General features: G+C 40.8%; 1 protein-coding gene across 1 annotated transcript in view; it reads right to left on the bottom strand.

Moving 5' to 3' along the window:
* Nucleotides 1-21,315, bottom strand: part of alcama (activated leukocyte cell adhesion molecule a) — a 302,351-nt gene that overhangs the window by 52,320 nt on the left and 228,716 nt on the right. Inside the window, exon 2 of the mRNA XM_072585386.1 lies at nucleotides 1,332-1,432. Coding sequence (XP_072441487.1) covers nucleotides 1,332-1,432 — 101 coding nt within the window. The remainder of the gene's footprint in view (nucleotides 1-1,331; nucleotides 1,433-21,315) is intronic.

The following is a 21,315-nucleotide window of genomic DNA, read 5'->3' on the forward strand; positions in this document are numbered from 1 at the left end:
TTTGGAATCTAGCTTTTTGCAGGAGGACTTCCAAATCTCTCTGTGCTGCAGTCTTTCTCCATGTAAATAACATACAGCTCTTCGATCCTTTATGTCAGGACATTTCCCCTCCCCCCCACCTCCTAGCTCAGCACCATCCTCATGACCTGTCCTACCTGCCAATCTTCCTTCCCACCTATCCGCTCCACCCTCCTCTCTGACCTATCCCTTTCATCCCAACCCCCATTCACCTATTGTACTGTTGGATACCTTCTCCCCAGCCCCACCCCCCCCCCCCCCTCCCATTTATCTCTCCACGCCAGATGCTCCCTGCCTCATTCCTGATGAAGGGCTTTTGCCTGAAACATCGCTTTTCCTGCTCCTTGGATGCTGCCTGACCTGCTGTGCTTTTCCAGCACCACCTAATCTAGACTCCGATTTCCAGCATTTGCAGTCCTCACTTTTGCCTCTTTGGATTAACAGTCTAACTATACTATATATTATAGTCCAGACAAAATCCCCTCAAAATATATCAAGGAGATGGCCTTGACTCTACCGTTTACCTTACTTACAGGCAAGTGTAAGGTACTGCATTCCAGATGTGATTTGACTGGTCACACTACAAGGCTGTATGCAAAACACGGAGAAGAATTCTGATGAAGGGCTTATATCCGAAACGTCGATCCCCTGCTCCTCAGATGCTTCCTGACCTGCTGTGCTTTTTCAGCACCACACTCTCAATTTTATGCAAAACATGATTTATTCTCACAATACAGTTAAAATACAAACAAAAGGAAGAAGAATTAGTTTAACTTTAACTCTATTGGAAAGCTTACCAGATTAATAGATTATTTAACTACTAAACCACAACTGTTCCAGTAGTGTAACATCCTGAAAACACAACCTTGGCATAGACAAATTCAGTAAAACAGATTGTTTCATATGCGCCGTTTATGCAGTGCAGGAGAAAAGATCACCAAGAGAATATTCTGGCAGAGAGAGAGAGAGAGAGAAAAGTTCAGCGTTTTGCTGTGGCTGAGCAAGATTTGGTATAGCTTCCACAGCCAACTCCAAAACCCAAACCACCATTGAAGGCTAAACTAAAACCCTGGTTCTGTGGGGGCCTGACTCTATCCATTCATACTGCTTTTATTGTTCTATCTTTTAAAAAAACACCCAGAGCCTCACAAGCAGTTTATTTTATGGCTTAGAAGAAACAGTTTGGCACCTCTATCTCAAAACTCCTCTTCTGAAAAAACAAGCAGGACAAAATACACCTCTCAAAGCCATAATATTGTCACAATACCATTAGGCCGTCACCGCCCCCTGCTTAAGGTCTATAAATGACTCACCACTCTCCACGACACCAAGTTCAAATCACCAAATAGGTTCGCCTCACAAGGCAGTGTTACGGTATCTCCAATCATTGCAGTCACTGTGGTCATTGCTTGTGCTGGGTAAAGAAAGATACAGTTATCAGTTTGGTCACATAAAAATAGAGACACATCTTACTAGCTGGTTTTATCCTTCTCTTAAGCAACAAGATGACTACCTCAGCTGACCTGATAGGCTCAGATGCTAGCTCCCAAATGCCACTCTGTTTCTCTCTCTGTCCAGTCCTTGCTCATCCTATTTCTCCCCCAAGCACAGCCATCGTTGTTGACGCAAAGGCAGTTTTTTTTAAATTGAACAATCTGAAGGTAAGAACCTTATGTTTGGATGCATGTTATTGCGACAGGCAAGCAGGAAATGAAACATGAGCAACATACAGAGAGGAACAGAGTGAGAAATTGACATGTAGTATATGAGAGGCATGGAGAAATAATGCAAGGTTTGCAGAAGACATACATAACAGTAGCAGAAAATGCAGATAGTGGAATATAGAGAAACTGAGAAATACAGAAGAGGAACTGGGAGACTACAGTGATTCACAAAGAGTGGGAGAGAAGGAGTAAACACCAACAGAGATGACACTAAGATACTGTGATAATGATGACAGCCACTTGTTCTCCATACCATCAACTTCATCCATTCATTTTATTGACCAACACAGGAATCTTGCATCTCATAGGTATCATTCATTTAGTGAATCAAATGTCTATTTTCAAAGATGCTGGCCACTTCAAAAGTATTTAAGCTGATCATTTTGACTGAATATTTCTTGTACCGTCCACCATTGAAGAACGAACCTCTGGCTATATTTTATGCAGTGTAAAACATTCTTTGACCAAATACCTTTGCTTGTCTGTACTCCAATTATCCCATAAGAGATAATACAAATCCTGATATAATTCAGTGCAACATCACAGTGTTAATTCAACAACATTATTTAATTATTTTCTATTCATGGCAACATCTGGATTCATGCCGATGTACTCTGTTAGCAAACTATGCCAACCATTTCACCAATTCTACTGGTTTATTTTACACTGATAGACAACTACCTCCAACTCCACCCCAACCAGATAGCTCCAATCATGCCCCTAATATATTTTGCGAACACAAAGCAACTTTACAAGTTTCGGGATATATTTATGATCATTGTTGGAAAAATTAAAATACAACAAAACTATTAGGAATTCTCACAAATAAAATCTGTTTCAGGTTATCTTTGATCATAAGAAGTAATCGGTTACAGCAGTCACCAGAGGAGTGTCTGGTTCATAAAAATCTAACTACAAAAGGTGAAGAGATAAGTTTATTAAAAATAGAAAATATACACCCAGTACACTGGCTGCTGAATAAGCAGGAGTGTCAGTTTCCAAAAGAACAGAATTGTATTATTTACATACATTTTGTTACCCCAGGTTAGCTTTAGATGAATCATGAATATATATAAGTTATTCACGTAGAAATGTTTCCACAATTATCACGTGGGGCAGGCGGAAGGACCCAATTCTCAGCTGGACAGAAATTAAAATCACAAAAATACAAATGCCGGTGGAAACAGTCCATTTGCACACTGATTGGGAACTATTTTCCACTCAGAACCAGTGAGGGAAGGGCAATTAATTAGGTGGTGGTGTACCCAAACCAAACATTCCTGCTCCCATCACTAACGGAGGCCCTTAAGTGCCTAAGTAAAGACTAGTTAAGAGCTTCAACCCACCTCCAGCTATAGGCAGGGGTGGATACTGCAGATGCTGGAGATTAGAGTCAAGATTAGAGTGGTGCTGGAAAAGCACAGCAGGTCAGGCATCATGAGGAGCAGGAAAATTGATGTTTCAGGCAAGAGTTCTTCATTTTCCCGCTCCTCCGTTGCTGCTTGACCTGCTCTGCTTTTCCAGCACCACTCTAATCATTAACCAGCCACAATTAGGCCTATTGCTATCAGGCTTCCTGTTAGCCCCTCCCATACAGGGGAATAGAGGGGTCTTGATGCAAAGCAAAGAGACTCGTCAGGGAGTTGCTAACTAGGAGCCCATTTAATTGGTACTTTTATTCCAACACTTCCTATGCCCCTCAACATGAGATACCTGATACCTTGGCTCTTGGCACTCCAGGGAGTTTTCCTCCATTAGCAATCAGGGCCTTGTCCTGATTATTAGCCACTGAATGGCAAAGAGCTCTCACTGGGTGGGAGCTCCATCCCACAGCCATGATTCCAGGAGAGGCCTGTCACAGCCTGTGGGTTTGGCTGGCCTTTTCTGGAAAGGGCAGCACAGGTCTCCCGTGGCTGCCAAAACCCTTTCCAGTTCATTGTGTATGTTCACATACATGTGTAAATTTGTAAGTCAGTGAACATGTGTCCCAAAAAAGCACAATAGGTTCTGGGTATCACTGAACTTTTTCTTTTGCAATACTGGCTCTGTAGCACAAGGTGCTGCTATACGTCCACTTTCTGCTCTCTCGTATACTGTTGCTTTTCAAACAGCTGCTTCAAGCTAACATGAATTCATTTTTTCAAAATCAATTTTTCTTTCACTTGACGTTGGATTTCTTACTCCTATTATTGTTTAAACTGTGTTACAGGTATATTTATGGTGAGAAGAGAGGCTGGTGTTTATGCTCTGTACTCACACAGATTGGAAAGGTGTGGTACTGTAAATAGTCCCTCTTCCATCAATTTCATTTAAGCAAACTCCTTCCAACCAGCAGAACAGCAACACTCTCATGTCCTTATTCAGTTGATTGTGGCTAATCTTTCCAATTTGTTTGTTATAATGTTTACTACCTTGGGAAATAAGTTGCAGCTAGTCTTTATATGATATTGGGGTAGACTTCAATATAATTTGAACAGAAGCTTGTCAGCAGAGTCAGGAACAAGCTCCAGACTGGGACTCCATAGCCATCTCGGTGATTATCATGGATACACCTGCACATCCACTTTCTTCTTTGAACTTGGGGGGAACAACCATCATATTCAAAATCATGTCTAAGAATCAGTATCTTCTTGCAATCGATTTAGTGCTCTTCAGAGCACGTGTGAGGATGGGGGAGTGAGGATGAACTTCCTACAGAATAATTTGTCTGCAGTAAATGGTGAATCTGGAAGCATTAGGCCACTTAGTTACGTGACTGTCTGGTTTTCCTTTCTTCCGAGATTAAATTCTCACCGGGACCACTCATTCAATTTAGGTCCAATAATACTCAATATGACCAATCTCAGCTGTATCCAGCAGAGTTCTGTAGGTCATGTGTTCCTGCAGGATGCCAGAATTTGTTTTTTAACTACCTTAATTTACACAAGCATTTTTTTCCACTGCATGTTGATATTTGCTCCCGATTAGTCCCATGCAAATAACAAATTTAAATACTGTGCAGTGACATTTGTCACAGAGTCTGAAGGCATACCTATCTGCACGACTGAAATTGCCTGTGATAGCTCCCAACAGCTTTCCATTATTTTACATGTTTTTCAGCTTTAAATCTTTTTTTGAGGAAAAGTAGATTAATGACTCAGGAACTTGAAGATTTATCAAAGGGAACACAAATATTAATTAAAAGTTAATTCTTGTGCACCATTCATGCTATTATTGACCCATCATATAACAAAACAGTTTCCCACTTTAATACTATGTTGATGCCACATCTTAAAAATGCATATGGTTATGAAAATCATTATTACAAGATTGCCAAGCGCTGTGTGATATATGGGGAAGGGTCTGACAAATGATCAAACATCCTAATCCAGCATTGGAACAGGAGGGTCCTTCAGCCTCATACACCATGCAGTTAAATCACTCCCTCAACTCCATTTATCAGCCTTTGCTCCAGATGCCTTCATATGATTCCTTCTCTCCACAATTTATTTTTCCAATCATATTGATTCACATTCATATATTGTTTTTACGTTCATACCCTTTTGAGATAAAGGCTAATATTCTATTAGATTGTCAATTTTTTTTTTAACCAGCCTGTAGTCTTTTATGCGTGTAGATTAGAGTGGTGCTGGAAAAGCACAGCAGGTCAAGCAGCATCCCAGGAGCAGGAAAATCGACATTTCGGGCAAAAGCCCTTCAGCAGGGAGCCTCTGGGGTGGAGAGATAAATGGGAGGGGGTTGGGGCTAGGGAGAAGGTAGCAAAGAGTACAATAGGTGGATGGGGGTGGGGATGAAGGGGATAGGTCAGAGAGGAGGGTGGAGTGGATAGGTGGGAAAGAAACGTCGCTTTTCCTGCTCCTCAGATGCTGCCTGACCTACCATGCTTTTGCAGCACCACTCAAATCCAGAGTCTGATTTTCTTCATCTGCAGTCCTCCCTTTTGCCTAGTGATTTATGTGTATCAACATCCAAATCACTTCACTCCTCCCACAAATTCTAGTCTTCTACAATTAAAAAAAATTTGAATTGCCTTCTGGCCTCAGTACTTCACATTTCCCTACCTCACTCCAGATCCTTTCCTCTGTGCAACCACTTTGTTCATTACCTACAATTCTGATGACAATTTATTGGGTAACTTTATGAATTGAACCACAAATACAGAAAGTGTAGAGGTTCAAGCTCAGGGGCTGGCCACTAAGTGTTCCCATCCTTTGTGAATGTTAACTCAGCTTAGGAATTTCCGCTATGGAATGCTACAATGGATATTATTATTCAAAGCTCTGCCCTCAACAAAAAGGTGAATAGCTTTCTCTTTTGGCAAAAGTATCTAAAGATCAACTCCATACTATGCCTATACTGTATTCATAAATAGTTACCCCTTTCTCCTCTCAAAAGCCAGACATCTGAAGTCCGTTGAAGACTCTTCTGACTATGTGGTAATAATTTCCATCAGCTCAGAGCTAGAATTGACCAAGGACTTTCTCATCTGTGTGACTCAATTAAAGTTAATGAGCAAACTTACTCATCTATTGTGAACATTTCAATAGAAGTACCTCACTATTTAAAACCATGCAGTAGCTTTGTTGATAATTATTTTACTCATATCACTTCCTGATCCCATTTTGTTTTCAAACAATACTGAGGAAAAGAGATTGGTATTTTGTTCCATGTGAAGGATTACATACCAGCACAGGAGATAAACATCAACACAGACTTTCTATTGCATTTATTTTCGTCCAAGACAGTCTTTTTGTTTTAAAAAAAAAAGGGTATTGCAGTTTGCCACAGCAACAGAACTCTGCTCTTACAACACATATAATGAAATACATACAACAAATATTAGGATTCATTGTGGGGCTTCTCTTTTCAGGGGCTTCGCAACAGCTTTTACCACTGTGTATATAAGCCAAGCTATGTAGATCATTATGCAATAGAATAAAAATAAACGAATACTTGAAATTTTGTTGTAAGTTACTCTTTCAAGCATTTTAATAGATCTTTTTCAACCTGTTTCAAATAAGTACATTAATAAGTTTGCCAAAACAGCTAAGAAATTATTCTGTGCAATTTTAAACTGACAATTTGTTTTTCTGTAATTAGTGATGGGCATTTAGTTCCAGATACAAAGCATAGGAAATACAACGGAAATGCAAACTGGCAAGCTCTCAGATATCTATGTCTTTTCCATTTCTTGGTGTACAATGGGGCTTGAGTTTCAATTTCCTATGGTGGTGAGGACTGGGATATGGTACAATTTCAAAACAAGAGTGTTGTACAGAAGGCCAAAGGTGTGATTAATAAAGGGGTGTTATAAACATCTCCCAGTTTAGTGAGGTCTTATGGACTTCTGGGCAAAATAATTAAGGATCTTGAAAAAGTGAGCCATGACATTAGGTTCTGTCAAAGTTTCTGTAATAGTATCTATTATATCAAAGTAACCTGTAACTAGCAGCTAACATGCAACAAACTAGTTAGACCAGGAAGTGGTTTTCTACAGCAAGTGAGCCCTTAGCTTTCTACAATTCAAGATGATGTTGGCAAAGATGCTCATCATCATCATGAGTGTTCTCATTGGTTGTTTGGCTGTTTTTTTCTGCACCCAGAGGTGGTTGATGCCCTGACATTCTGCAAGATAACAGCAACCCAATCATGCTTCAGCATCCAACTCCCACTTCTTACCAGCATTCAGTGCCACTAAATAGATGCCAAACTGGTCTGCAATCAATTTGAGTGTGTGTGCGTGCGTGTGTGTAGATAGTGGCATATTAGTGACGTAGATTTGGCAGTGGATTGGCACCCCAAAATTATCAGGTTCTCAATTCCAGATTGAAAATTTTGTGCCACCATCCAAAGGTGGAGAGAGGGGAGACAGGACTACTGATGTTTCCCAGTTAAAGGGACATCACACTAGGCAAGGTGCTGGAAACCTTCTCGCTGTTGCTATTGAATACTACTCAGAAAGTAGTGGTATATAGTTAGTCCGAATGAACTCAGTTCTGGACAGGTTATTCAAATGATCCAAAGACTTAACTTACCAAACTGGAATTTACTGAGGCCCCACATTAGCAGCGAATATTTAAAAGATTTCTTTCTCTCCTCTAATAGTTTTCCTTCATTTGCTGAAATCACTTGCCTCAAGGAAACCAAATGTATTAGCTCTATGCAGCAATTTTACCACAGAGAACATCACAAGCCCAGGCCATTCCTTCAGCGGATTTTCACACAACTGACAAAGATTTCCATCATGGCTCACTATCCAGAAACTTGTGTAGGAAAATGGGATTGAGAGATCATTGGGCTGGAAACCATCACTCCCCATTGTTGATTGTCTTCTGACAATGTGAAAGTGGTAACTTGAAAGGGAGTGGCTGACTGGCAAGCACAAGGGAGGAAACAAACCAAGTGACGGCAAAACACAAGGCTTGTGCTAAGATATTTAAAAAGAGGCATTTGGCTATTCGATAATCCCTAGCTACCTATGTATCCACATGAATCAGAGGTCTAGGACTCTTTTGAATCAAAGAACAAAGACAACAACAGCACCGGAACAGGCCCTTCGGTCCTCCAGGCCTGCGCTGATCCAGATCCTCGACCTAAACCTGTCACTTATTTTCTAAGGGTCTGTACCCCTCTGCTCCCTGCCCATTCATGTATCTGTGTAGATACATCTGAAGTGACGCTATTGTGCCCACCTCTGCAGGCACATACCATCCTCTGCATAAACAACTTTACACGCATATCTCCTTTAACCTGTCCCCTCTTGAACTCATGACCTCGAATAATTGAGTCCCCGATTCTGGGAAAAAGCTTCTTGCTATCCACCCTGTCTACACCTCTCAGGATTTTGTAGACCTCAATTAGGACCCCCCTCGACCTCCAACTTTCTATTGAAAATAATCCAAGTCAACTCAACTTCTCTTCATCGCTAGCTCCCTCCATACCAGGCAACATCCTGGTGAACCTCCTCTGCACTCTGTTCAAAGCATCCATATCCTTTTGGTAATGTGGCGACCAGAACTGTACACAGTATTCCAAATGTGGTCAAACAAAAGTCTAATACAACTGTAGTATGACCTAGGTGAGAGTGAGTACTGCAGATGTTGGAGATTAGAGTCAAGATTAGAGTGGTGCTGGAAAAGCACAGCAGGTCAGGCAGCATCCAAGGAGCAGGAGATGAGCTTAAGCCTGAAACATCGATTCTCTTGCTCCTCGGATGCTGCAAGACCTGCTGTACTTTCCCAGCACCACACTCTTGACTGCATTATGACCTGCCAACTCTTGTACTCAATACCTCTCCCAATGAAGGAAAACATCCTGTATGCCTTCTTGACCACTTCTGACCTGCGTTGCCACCTTCAGGGTGCGTTATACATCAGTTTTCCCCAGGGCTTTTCCATTTATTGCACAGTTTGCTCTTGAATTGGATCTTTCAAAATGCATCACGTTGCCCAGATTGAACTCCATCTGCCATTTCTCCGCCCATCTCTTCAATCTAACTATTTTCTGTTGCATTCTCCGACAGTCCCCTTCACTATCTTGTAATCCATCAATCTTAGTGTCATCGATAAACTTGCTAATCAGACCACCTAAACCTTCCTCCAGATCATTTATGTATATCACAAACAGTGGTCCCAGTACAGATCCCTGTGGAACACCACTGGTCATAGTTCTCCAGTCTGAGAAGCACCATTCCACTATTACTCTCTGTCTCCTGCGACCCAGCCAGTTCTCTATCCATTTAGCAAGTACATCCTGGACCCCATGCGACTTCACGTTCTCCATCAGCCTATCATGGGGAACCTTATCAAATGCTTTAATGAAGTCAACATACAGACATCTACAGCCCTTTCCTCATTAATCAACTTTGTCACTTCCTCAAAGAATTCTATTAAGTTGGTAAGGCATGACCTTCCCACACAAAACTATGTTGCCTTTCACTGATAAGCCCATTTTCTTCCAAATGGGAGTAGATCTTATCCCTCAGTGTCTTCTCCAACAACTTCCCTAACCACTGATGTCAGGCTCACCAGTCTATAACTACCCAGATTATCACTACTACCCTTCTTAAACAAGGGATAACATTAACAATTCTCCTGTTCTCCAGGACCTCACCCATGTTCAAGGATGCTGCAAAGGTATCTGTTAAAGCTTATTTCCTCTCTCTCTTCCCTCAGTAACCTAGGATAGATCCCATCCAGACCTGGGGACTTGTCCACCTGAATGCCTTTTAAAATACACAACACATCCTCCCTCCCTCCCTTCTTATGCCGACATGACCTAGAGTAACCAAACATCAATCACTGATCTCAACATCTGCCATGTCCCTCTCCTTGGTCAATACTGATGTAAAGTACTCATTAAGAATCTCACCTATTTTCACTGACTCTACTCAACTTTCCTCTTTTGTCCTTGAGTGGGCCAACCCTTTCTCTAGTTATCCTCTTGCTCCTTATATACGAGTAAAAGGCTTTTGGGATTTTCCTTAAGCTAAAGATATCTCATGACCCCCTCTTAATTCCTCATTTTTCAGACTGGTCCTACTTTCCTGATATTCTTCCAAAGTTTCATTTGTTTTCAGTTGCCTAGACTATATGTATGCTTCCTTTTTCCTCTTAGCTAGTCTCACAATTTCACCTGTCATCCATGTTTTTTGCCATTTCGATCCCTCATTTACACAGGGACATATCTGTCCTGCACTCTAATCAACCTCTCTTTAAAAAACCTCCCACACATCAAATGTGGATTTACCTTCAAACAGCTGCTCCCAATCTACATTCCCTAGCTCCTGTCAAATTTTGCTATAGTTAGCCTTCCCCCAATTTAGCATTCTTCCTTTAGGACCACTCATCTTTGTCCACAAGTATTCTAAAACTTACGGAATTGTGATCACTAGTCCCAAAATAATCCCCGACTGAAACTTCAACACTTGGCCAGGCTCATTCCCCAACACCAGGTCCAGTGTGACCCCTTCCCGAGTTGAGTATTTACATTCTGTTCTATATAATCATCTTCCTGGATGTTCCTTACAAAATCTGCTCCATCTAGACCTCTAACAATAAGTGAATCCCAGTCAATGTTGGGAAAATTAAAACCTCCTATCCCTGCTGCTCCTAAATCTTTCAATAATCTGTTTACATGTTTGTTCCTCTATCTTACGCGCTGTTGGGAGGCCAGTACTACAGCCCCAACATTGTTACCGCACCTTCGTATTTCTAAGCTCGGCCCATACTGCCTCACTGCTCGAGTCCTCCATAGAGTCCTCCTTCAGCACACCTGTAATATCCTGTGACCAGTAATACCAGTCCCCCATCCCTTTATCTCCCACTCTATCCTGCTTGAAGTATCTACATCCTAGGATATTTACTTGCCAATCATGCCCTTCCCTCAACCAAGTTTCAGTAAGAACAAGAACAGCATACTCCCAGGTACCAGGTAGGCTCTCTGCCTACTCTTCCCTTTAGTCACGCTGACTTCATGATCTACTTCCTTACAGACCTTAGCTACTACCTTCTTCCAGTCCACTAAACTCCTCATTTGGTTCCTATGCCCCTGCCACATTAGTTTAAACCATCCCCTACAGCGTTAGCAAAAGCACCGTGGACATTGGTTCTAGTCCAACCCAGGTGTAGACCATCTGATTTGTAAAATTGTCCCACCTCCCCCCGAACTGGTCCCAATCAATTCAAGTTGGCTCAAATTCACTGGTAAGTAGCAAAGTATTACCATCTTACACTATCTGCAGTACACAGTTGGAAAGCTATTGTTATTTTGATGGATTATTCTCTGGTATATCACATTTCACGTCCAAAATAGGATAATTAATTATATGTATGCCATCCAAAATAGAGTTTATTTAATGCTCCTAAAAATTCAAGATTTTTTTTATACCAAAAGTTTAAATTAATTTGTAAATTTATTAACATGAACAAGATGCCATTTTAGAGCATACTACTTGGTTTGGGGTTTAAGAATTAAAACTCTCAGCTGCAACTTGTTCTGAACTCACCCACTTCCAATGGATGCAGAAGTTTTGCTGCAGTTATACAAACCACTGGTTAGAGCCCACCTGTAGTAATGTGAAAAGATCTGGGCACCACCCATCAGGAAGGATACATTGGCCTAGGAGGAATTTCAATGTAGGTTTACAAGAATGATACCTGGACTTCAGAGCTTAAGTTAGGAGAATTATTCAAATTAAGCCTGTTTTCACAAGAATTTAGAAAGTTAAGGGTTGATCTGACCAAAATCTTCAGGATATTAACAAGAAAAAACATGGTTGATAAACTATTTCCATTCTAGAACTAAGGGGCATAGCCTGAGAATTAAAGCCAGATCACTCAGGAGAGACATTAGGAAGCACTCCCAATAACAAAGGATACATGTTTGGAACTCTATTCCACAAATGGAAACGTGGATGTTGGATCAGTGGTTACTTCAAATCTAAGATAGATAATTTTTTTGTTAGGCAAAGTTATTAAGGACATTGGCTAAAGGCAAGTATATGGTGTTAGGCCACAGATCAAACATGATCTCACAATGGTGGAAAAGACTCGAGGCCGAATGGCCTACTCCTGTCCACATGTTCTGATTCTAATGGAGGTGGGATAAGCGAGGTGAGCAGGTAAGCAACCTATACCAAAGAAATAAGTGGATCATCTCAACATTTTAACAAAGTTTTGGGTCTTACTCTTTTCTTCCTCGATGTCAGGTTACCTAGACCTCAATATAGCCAGAAGCTAAAGGGAGGCACGAACTGCTGGATCTAGTAGGGAAGAGCTTTTCCAGCAGAGTTTTGGGAGTATGATGATTGTTTTTTTAAATTCATTCATAGAATGTAGGTGTTGCTGCTAGGCTAGCATTCATTGCCCATCCTAATTGTCTAGAGGGCAGTTGAGAATCAATCAACCACACTGCTGTGGGTCTGGAGTCACATATAGGCCAGACGAAGTAAGGATTGCAGTTTCCTTCTCTAAAGGACATTAGCGAACCAGATGGGCTTTTCATAACAATGGACAATGATTTAAATGGTCACAATTAGACTTAACCTCAAGATTATCCATAAATGAATCCATATGATCTCTTCCCTACCCCACATCCAACACACAAGCTTCCCTTTTCCAATCTTTCTACCTCAACTCTCACCAGATTCTGGCCATAGACTCCAATTTGCCAGTCAGCCTTCCAATTTTTCCATTCCCTGTTCCTTGGCATCTCTGATGCTCATCTTTTGGCCTCCAATCTCCCACCCATTCCCAGTACCTCTTTTCTCTGCCCACTGACAAAAACCAATTCATCCAAACGCTTGCCAGGCAGCCTCATTTGGCTTCTGAAGCCAGGAAGCAGATTGAAATGTCACTCAGACTCCGCTGCTAAATTTGACAGGACCCGATGGATCAAAAGCAAAGCAGCCATTTCCTTACCCATTCCCTGGCCCAGATATTTATGGGAAAACAAAGAGATAGCACATTAAAACATTAAAAATCCATTAATTTGAATTAAAAAAAACAGTAAACTTCCAGATTCAGCTATCTTTCTCCAGTGAAAGGGAGTCAAAATTATTTATTGTATTTATTTCTTTCTCACTTTTTCTTCTGTTATCAGGCACCATACTTCCAAAGGACCCAGAAGCAAGTGCATCTTCGGCTTTAGTCAATGGTGTAGTAAATTACTGTCTGATGAAACTTGCTGTTAGTGAGGTAAGAATTTCCCCCTCCACTTTCCCAATGGAAACATCACCCAAGGTACATCAATTAAAACTTCAACTTTCTTTTGTGGCCTGGCCTCTCATGGTAGCTAGCAACTCATTGCTACACTTCTTTATGTGCAGCTTATTCCCCATCCCCATCTCTACTCCCTACAACTATCACAACAATCCTGATCTCTTCATGGTTGTCTCCCTCAAATCTCTGACCATCTTTCCCAAGAGCTGTAATAGGTGAATGTCACCCATCGTTCTATGACAGCTGTGTATAGTGGCAACTTCAGATAGAGAGATATGGCAGATTTTCTGCACCTGTTTTATAATAACACATCATGTGACCATCTGCAAAGGATTAGCAAAGTGTCCTTCCAACTGACAAACCTAAACTTGAATTCTGCCCTGATTGACGATACGAAAGTCTTCTCTCTCTACGTGCTCGCAATCCAATTACTGGCAGTCACTATCCAGAAACAGCAGTACTCAGTTGTCTGACTTACAGGTCACAATGATGGCTAATGTAAAATTGTACGTTGGTGCAGTTAAAGGAAAGCTAATCTGAGGTTGTGATTAAGGGACATTGTTAATGCACAACAGGGCAGCTTCACCACGTACCTAACCTATTCTATAACTGACCTGATTGTCGTTTAGTATCTGGGTGAAGCACTAAGAATATGTTTTGTACTCCTCAAATGGTAAAAAGTCTCAGCAGGATTAGCAAAAAAAGTACTTTTTTTTAAAAATCACATTTTATATGACATTTATTTTGCAATCTATTAATTTGTATTAATTTCCTACCACAGTTAATTTAATTATAAATATCTGATTTAGCAAAGGAAATGTTTTAAAGGTCCCTGAAGTGCGTTGAAAGAATTATAGGAAAATGCTGTTTAAATAATATCACATGTTCTGCTTCTACACAATAGCTTTGATTAACTGAAATGAAGTAATGGAAACAGCTGTCACCCTGACCAGCCTTGTATTTTTTTCACAACTGTGTATTACAAGACAGTCACCAGATTCTCATAATTCAAGGAGAAATATAGGACTGAACAGACTTGGAACAAATAGAGTTCAATGCAAAAAAAAACAGTTGCTCCAGCAACTATCAATTTTGCATCATGTTCTATATTTCTTGTCAAATTTTACTGCTAATTTTTCCCCTTCCCTACCATATGCTAGACCCCTGGACCTTGGCAATGAGCTCAAATGTATTAGCCTCAATGAATGATGGCAGGTTTGAAGCAGAATTATCAAGAGAGTACACCTAATGTCCACTTTCCTCAACAGTTATATATACACTTCTAGTAGGGGTGGCTGGAAAACGATTAACAGAGGTCACTCTATTTGCAGTTCACAGTCGAACCTCTGTGATGATCTATTGCATCCCTGGCATTGTCTTAGTTAAGACCGGCTAACTCAACATTGTGGACAATAAGCCTACAACCTTTCAGATCTATAGGATTCAGCCACTCATTACATTGTCCTCAGCTCACCACAAGCCAGCCTGAGTAAACTTTCTTGACCGATTGGACTCTTAATATATCCTTGTTCTTTTTCTAATTTACCTATTATTTTTCAGGCAATTTTTTTTATATATGCATTTGCATTTTCACTGGTGGGGAGCATACGTTATCTTTCTCCTAACTAAAAATACAATAAGATTCAAGAACCGTGTCATACCTGCTGGGTCGATCTGTGGTGATTCTACAAAGAATGTACTTCATTTCCTTAACACAATCGTGGCATTAACAAAGAGCTGTGTCACTGGTCTTACCCAATGTCCCACAGAAAACTGTTACGTTAACTATTTTTTAAGTGGGTAGAAAATTCTGGTAAAACACCTTCAGGGTTATGGCACAGGTCTGGACCGTTAGGGGATCCCACACAATCTGGTGTAGTAGTACATTTCCTCATGTATAGTATGCCACCTCAGTTAGGGTCAAAGAAACTCCCAACCTATAAGTAACTCAATATTAAATTGGGGTTTGTAAATTTTGCAGGTGCATTTTTTGCTTAATTTCCTGTTTTTCACCTGCACCTACCAGCCATGGAGTTTAAGTCCCCTCCATGTTCACAGAATATTTAAAAGTTGTGTATTTAGTTTAATTAAACATTGACAAGAGTTTAGTGGGACACAGACAGAATGAAGGGTGATGAAAGTATATTCAACACGATAAACATTATTAGAACTGAAAACAACAAATGCTAGAGGAGATCACAGTAGGTCAGGCAGCATCCATGGAGAGAGAGCAAGCTAATGTTTCAAGTCTAGATGACACTTCATCAGAGCTGAAGTGAGGTATGAAGTAACAGCATTTATGTAATTAGTTTGGCGGGGGGGGGGGGGGGGGGATGGTTACGGTAGTGGGTGTGGGGTGCTGATGGGGGCAAGACATTAGTAATTTACATTCATTGATCGGAATGTGAGAATAGCAGAACAATGGCGTGTCTCCTGACAGACTTGAAAAGGACAGCAAGTGGGATAGGGAGGACAGGATACGATAATCTAAAAGAAAGGACAAAGCGAGATTGAAACCAGAGGACAAAAGGAGTGAAAGTGGATCTCGAAACTGGAGAGCAGTCAGAATGATCTGAGAGTGAACGGCAAGGGCAGGGACCTGTCAACCACACACCCCGATCCTCATTTTGAATCCCACCAGTCTCCGCATTCAAAGGATCATTCTCCGCCATTTCAGACAACTCCAGTAGAACACCAGCACTAAACACATCTGCCCATCTCTCCCTCTGTCTGCATGTCACAGGGATTGTTCCCTCTGGGATATATTAGTCCATTCCATCACCACTCTCAGCACCCCCAACCCCTTCCACAGAACCTTCCCATGTAACTGCAGAAGTTGCAGCACCTGCCCCTTCGCCTCCTCCCTACTCACTATCCAAAAGCCTAAACAGTCCTTCAGGTGAAGCAGCATTTCACAACTACACCACCTCCAATTTTGTGTATTGTATTCAATGCACCCAATGTAGCCTACTCTACACTGGAGAAACCTAAATGCAGACTGGGTGACCAATCAGTGAAACACCTCCGTGCCCAAGCAGAACACCAGCCTTCCTGTAGCTGGTCATTTCAACACAGCGTCCTGCTCGCGTGCCAACCTGCCTGTCCTCAGCATGCTGCAGTGTTCCAGTGAATCACAGCGCAAACTGGAGGAACATCATCGCATCTTCCAACTAGTAACTTTACAGCCTTCCGAACTCAACGTTGAGTTCAATACCTTTAAATTGTGAACCATTTCTTTCCTTTCTCTTAGCTTATCATGTCAGGTCATCCCTCATCCCACTTACTGTCCTTTCAAGTCTAGCAGAAGACACACCATTGATTGGAATATGGGAATAGCAGAACACTGAATGTAAACTACTAATATCTTTTCTCTACCAGCACCCATACCCACTAGCCCCACCACCACTAGCCCCACCACCACTAGCCCCACCACCACTAGCCCCACCACCACTAGCCCCACCACCACTAGCCCCACCACCACTAGCCCCACCACCACTAGCCCCACCACCACTCCCCCACCTTCCCAAACAATAACATAAATGCTGTCCCCTCCACACTGCACATCAGGTCTGATGAAGAGTCATCTAGACTCAAAACGTTCAGCATTTGTTGTTTTCAGCACAGATTCCAGCATCTGCAGTAATTTGTTCAAACATTATGAGGAACTTGAGTACTTAAAGCAAAGTGAAAAATGCTTTTTGTATTCAAGTTCAAATCAATGATGGAGCTTATAGAACATAGAAAAGTACAGCACAGAACAGGCCCTTTGGCCCACAATGTTGTGCCAAGATTTAATCCTAATGTGTGATTTAATCCTTGTGTGAAATACTTCATTGCAGAATTTGGTGGTTGATGTGATACAAGATCAAACAAGATTTACCAAGGAGACCAATATGTAGTAGTCGCTACATAAGCAAGCCTGTTACAGACTTTCCAAAGAGCAATTAGAGATCAGCAATAAGTGCTGGCCTCCTCAGTGACACCTGCATCTAATGAATGGGTGTATGGAAAAATAAATCCACATTCTAACATAATAAACTGACAATCAGTAAAATCACGCATCTTTTATAGACCTTGAATGAGCACAAAGACAGTTGATGATCTGTTCAAATTTTGCAAGGATATCTTCAGCCAATCTGCTGACATATGGAGAATTTCCAGTGCTAGTTAAAGTTATCTTTTCCCTCAATTTTTGCAATTTCCAGTAGCTTTCCTGCACTGTTAACCTGTATGTAGGAGAAAACCTTGAACAATTCTTTAACGAGCATTACACTGCCACCAGCTGGGGATGAAATCAGGTATGAGACAAGTGCCACTCAGTGCACCAATCTTGCATGCAATTTGCATAGAGAAATAAGAAAAGGGCTCTTGTGGTGCAGTGATAATGTCTCTGAACAAGTTTATCAGAAATAAGAGAAACAAAATTTCTGCTGTGTGAACAGACAAAACAAGGGTGTGCTATTATACAGCTGACAAAACAATAGTGCAACACTATTTTATCAAAATTAGTTATTACAGAGGAAGGGAAAGGTGCAGGCCAAACTCATTCCATGAAGCACAAACTCAAGGACATCCAGGTTGAAAGATCATCTGTTCCACTCGAGGTACAATGAGGGAAAAAGATCCAGCAATCTTAAGCTGCTGAAGCAGAAACACTGCTCTCACTGAGCTAGCCCACTAAATACCAGGGTCAGCGTTCTTCACCTGTTTACTCCTTTCTCCATGATCGACCAACTGTTCATTTCCTGCTGCAGCAAAAATAAATCCAAGGAGTAAAGCAGAAATGTACCACAATTTTTTTTATTGCTGAAGGAGAGTCATGTTGAAGCTTTATAGCATGCATTACGGACAAACACAAGAACGGCAAACTACAAATGGTTGAAGTAATTTAAACTATGGGAGAAAAGGGTTTTAAATTCATTATGTGGAGGAGCCGGTGTTAGACTGGGGTGGACAAAGTTAAAAAAAAATCACACCACACCAGGTTATAGTCCAATAGGTTTATTTGGAAGCGCTAGTTTTTGAGCGCTGCTCCTTCATCAGGTGGTTGTGGAGTAGGAGCATAAGACGCAGAATTTATAGCAAAAGATTACACTGTCATGAAAGTAAAATTATATATTTAACAAACCTCTATTGTTGTTAAGTCTTGAGTTAACTCAAGTTCCTCAATGTTTGAGCAAATCACTGCAAACAACAATCAAGGTTTGTTAAATACAGGATATTTTTCCGCGTTTCAGCTACCCATGGTTTACCGTGGCCCAAACATATTATAGGAAACTTTCCGGAATCAGGCACCTGCCCAGAGGGTAAATTTCCCATTTAAATGAATGGGTTCAGTCCTATCCGTGGTTTCGGGCTGCCGCAATAGGTCTTGAATTGTATCCCCGCAGGTATGGGGGGACCTACTGTACATCACTTTACTTGCATGACACTGTAATCTTTTCTGTAAATTCTATGCCTTCTGGTTCTACCCAACAACCACTTGAAGGAGGAGTGGCACTCTTGAAAGCTAGTACTTCCAAATAAACCTGTTGGACTATAACCTGGTGTTGTGTGATTTTTAACTTTAAGTTCATTTGGCAGCTCTGAGCAGTTGCAGTGTTTTCACGGAGAGCATAATGTTCTGGTAATCCAAAAATGATGCAAGGCTTAACTGTATTCTTTGTTTGAAGAGAACAGGTCTTTGTGTATGATTGCATGCTTATGCCAAACTGAGCCATGTGACAAGCTTGGCTGATTCTCTTCACTAGGTAGTTAGTAAATTGGTTAACAGCCTCAGGATTGTCCAATAGGTGCTACCCAATTGCAGAATCACATTCAATTGTTTTGAGTTTTGCAACTCCAGACTGCTTCAGTAGAGTTTGGATTCTGCCCATTACAAACAACTAAATGAAGTATGGGAGGGTGGCTAATATTGTTCCTTACCTCTCAATGGCAACATCCTGACCAGAGTTGACTTGCCAACTAATCAGCATGCTCGCTGATCTCTTGCTGGGTAAATTGTTGTGATTGTGCTAAATTTGCCATCTTACATTTGTCCTGATGTATGCAAAATGAACAGCTTCAGCAACATGTTTCTCTTGTCGGAAATAATTTATCATCCTAGCATCATTTTGTAAATTTATAACTTTCAGCAATGGTTTGGTTTTGTGATAGTGTAGAGTAAGTTTCTTGTACTATCTAATCTCATACTCTTCTAGCTGTCTTAGAATAATATTGAGAGATGTCACTGAATGGTTGTTTACATTCTCCTCTCAGGATTATCAGGTGGTCCTAAAATGATGTTTGATGCTAAGGTGCTTACTTCCCAAGTCAGCATGGGTCTGTTTAATAAGTAGTTGCATGAAGGTGCATGGGTGAGTTATGTTGCATGCAATATTAGGAACTACAAAAGAGAGGCAACTAAAAATATCTGATATGGCCAAATAGCAAACAAGAAAAATGGAACAGCTAAGTTCAACAAGTAACAAAAAACAAGGAAAATCTGTCACATTTAAACGAAGTAAACAGTGTGAAGATAACTTAAAAGTTTAGAAAGTGCGATTACAGATATGCTGGCTTTTAACTTGCCTTAAAAAAAAGAGCACTCATGTAATCCTAATTCATCAAAATTGAGTTGCAGACAAGCCAAATCCTCAGCTTCAGCACTTCTGAATTTATACTGAAGCCACTCTGCATCATCACAGTCTCAAATGGCAACAACTTAGTTCTACCGGAAAAAGCTAACTGCCTGATCTTAGTGCTGAGTACAGTGCTGTGATCACTGAATAGCAAGAGAAAAACACTCTTCACTTCTTTACCTGATAAAAATAAGCATTCACATAAATTAAAAATAATGACCCCGTCATCACAAACACAATACCCCACAACTAAATTAGCATTCCACCACTGAGCATTTCTTTCTGGACCACTGCTGTATTGCTATCGAGAATAAACAATAACAATTCACCAATCCCACAGAGATTGAAAGAACTGCCAGCATTCATAGCTCATACAAAGTCATGTCAAATTCAAAATGTGTTAACCTCCAAAAGTCCACAGACGTGGGAGAAGCCAGTTTTGGAACTAATTTATATGACTGGCTCCAACAGTCACTTCCACAATGGACTATCAGAACAGTAAATACTGAAAATAATCAGAAGGCCAAGCAGAAAGCACAAGTTAATGTTTCAGGTGTTGGCCTTTCATCAGAACACAAGTGCTGTCATACAGCTGAGTATTTCCAGCATTTTCTGCTTTTATTGCAGAACTCCTGCTAGTCGTTCATTTTTATTTAAATTTAGTCATGGGGATGGGGGTGTCACTGACAACGCCAACAGTTTTTTGTTGTATTATCAACTAATCAGTGGGGATCCTTTTCAGAAGTTGTCTCAAATTTTGGAATCCTGCTTTGCAAGCATTCTCCTTAATGTCTGCAGATAATACATTGTCCCATGTGGCCCCCAATAAGACCAGGAAGAGACAGGATTATTCCCCACTGTTAGGTAATGGTACCAACTCAATGTCATTAAAACAAACAGTTCTGTTTAAAGTGGAAAAATTGAACATGAATTTCATTCAATCATTATCCACAGAGTCATAGTACTTTACAATATAGGAAGGCCCACTGGCCCACTACACTATACCAGCCATTTGATAGAACAACCAACGCCCGCATTCAATCCTACTCCTCCTGCCCTGTAACATTTTCCCTTTTTCAAATTTTCAATTGACTATTTTTTTAAAAAAGATTTCACCATGGCTTCTTTTTGGGCATTCCAAATCCCACCAACCAAAAACATTTGGATGACTGGCAATAAATGATCTCAGCTCACATGACACACATTGTTAACAGTTGCTAGAAAGTGGGAGTG

The sequence above is a fragment of the Chiloscyllium punctatum genome, chromosome 15 (genome assembly GCF_047496795.1).
Source record: "Chiloscyllium punctatum isolate Juve2018m chromosome 15, sChiPun1.3, whole genome shotgun sequence".
Classification (NCBI taxonomy): domain Eukaryota; kingdom Metazoa; phylum Chordata; class Chondrichthyes; order Orectolobiformes; family Hemiscylliidae; genus Chiloscyllium; species Chiloscyllium punctatum.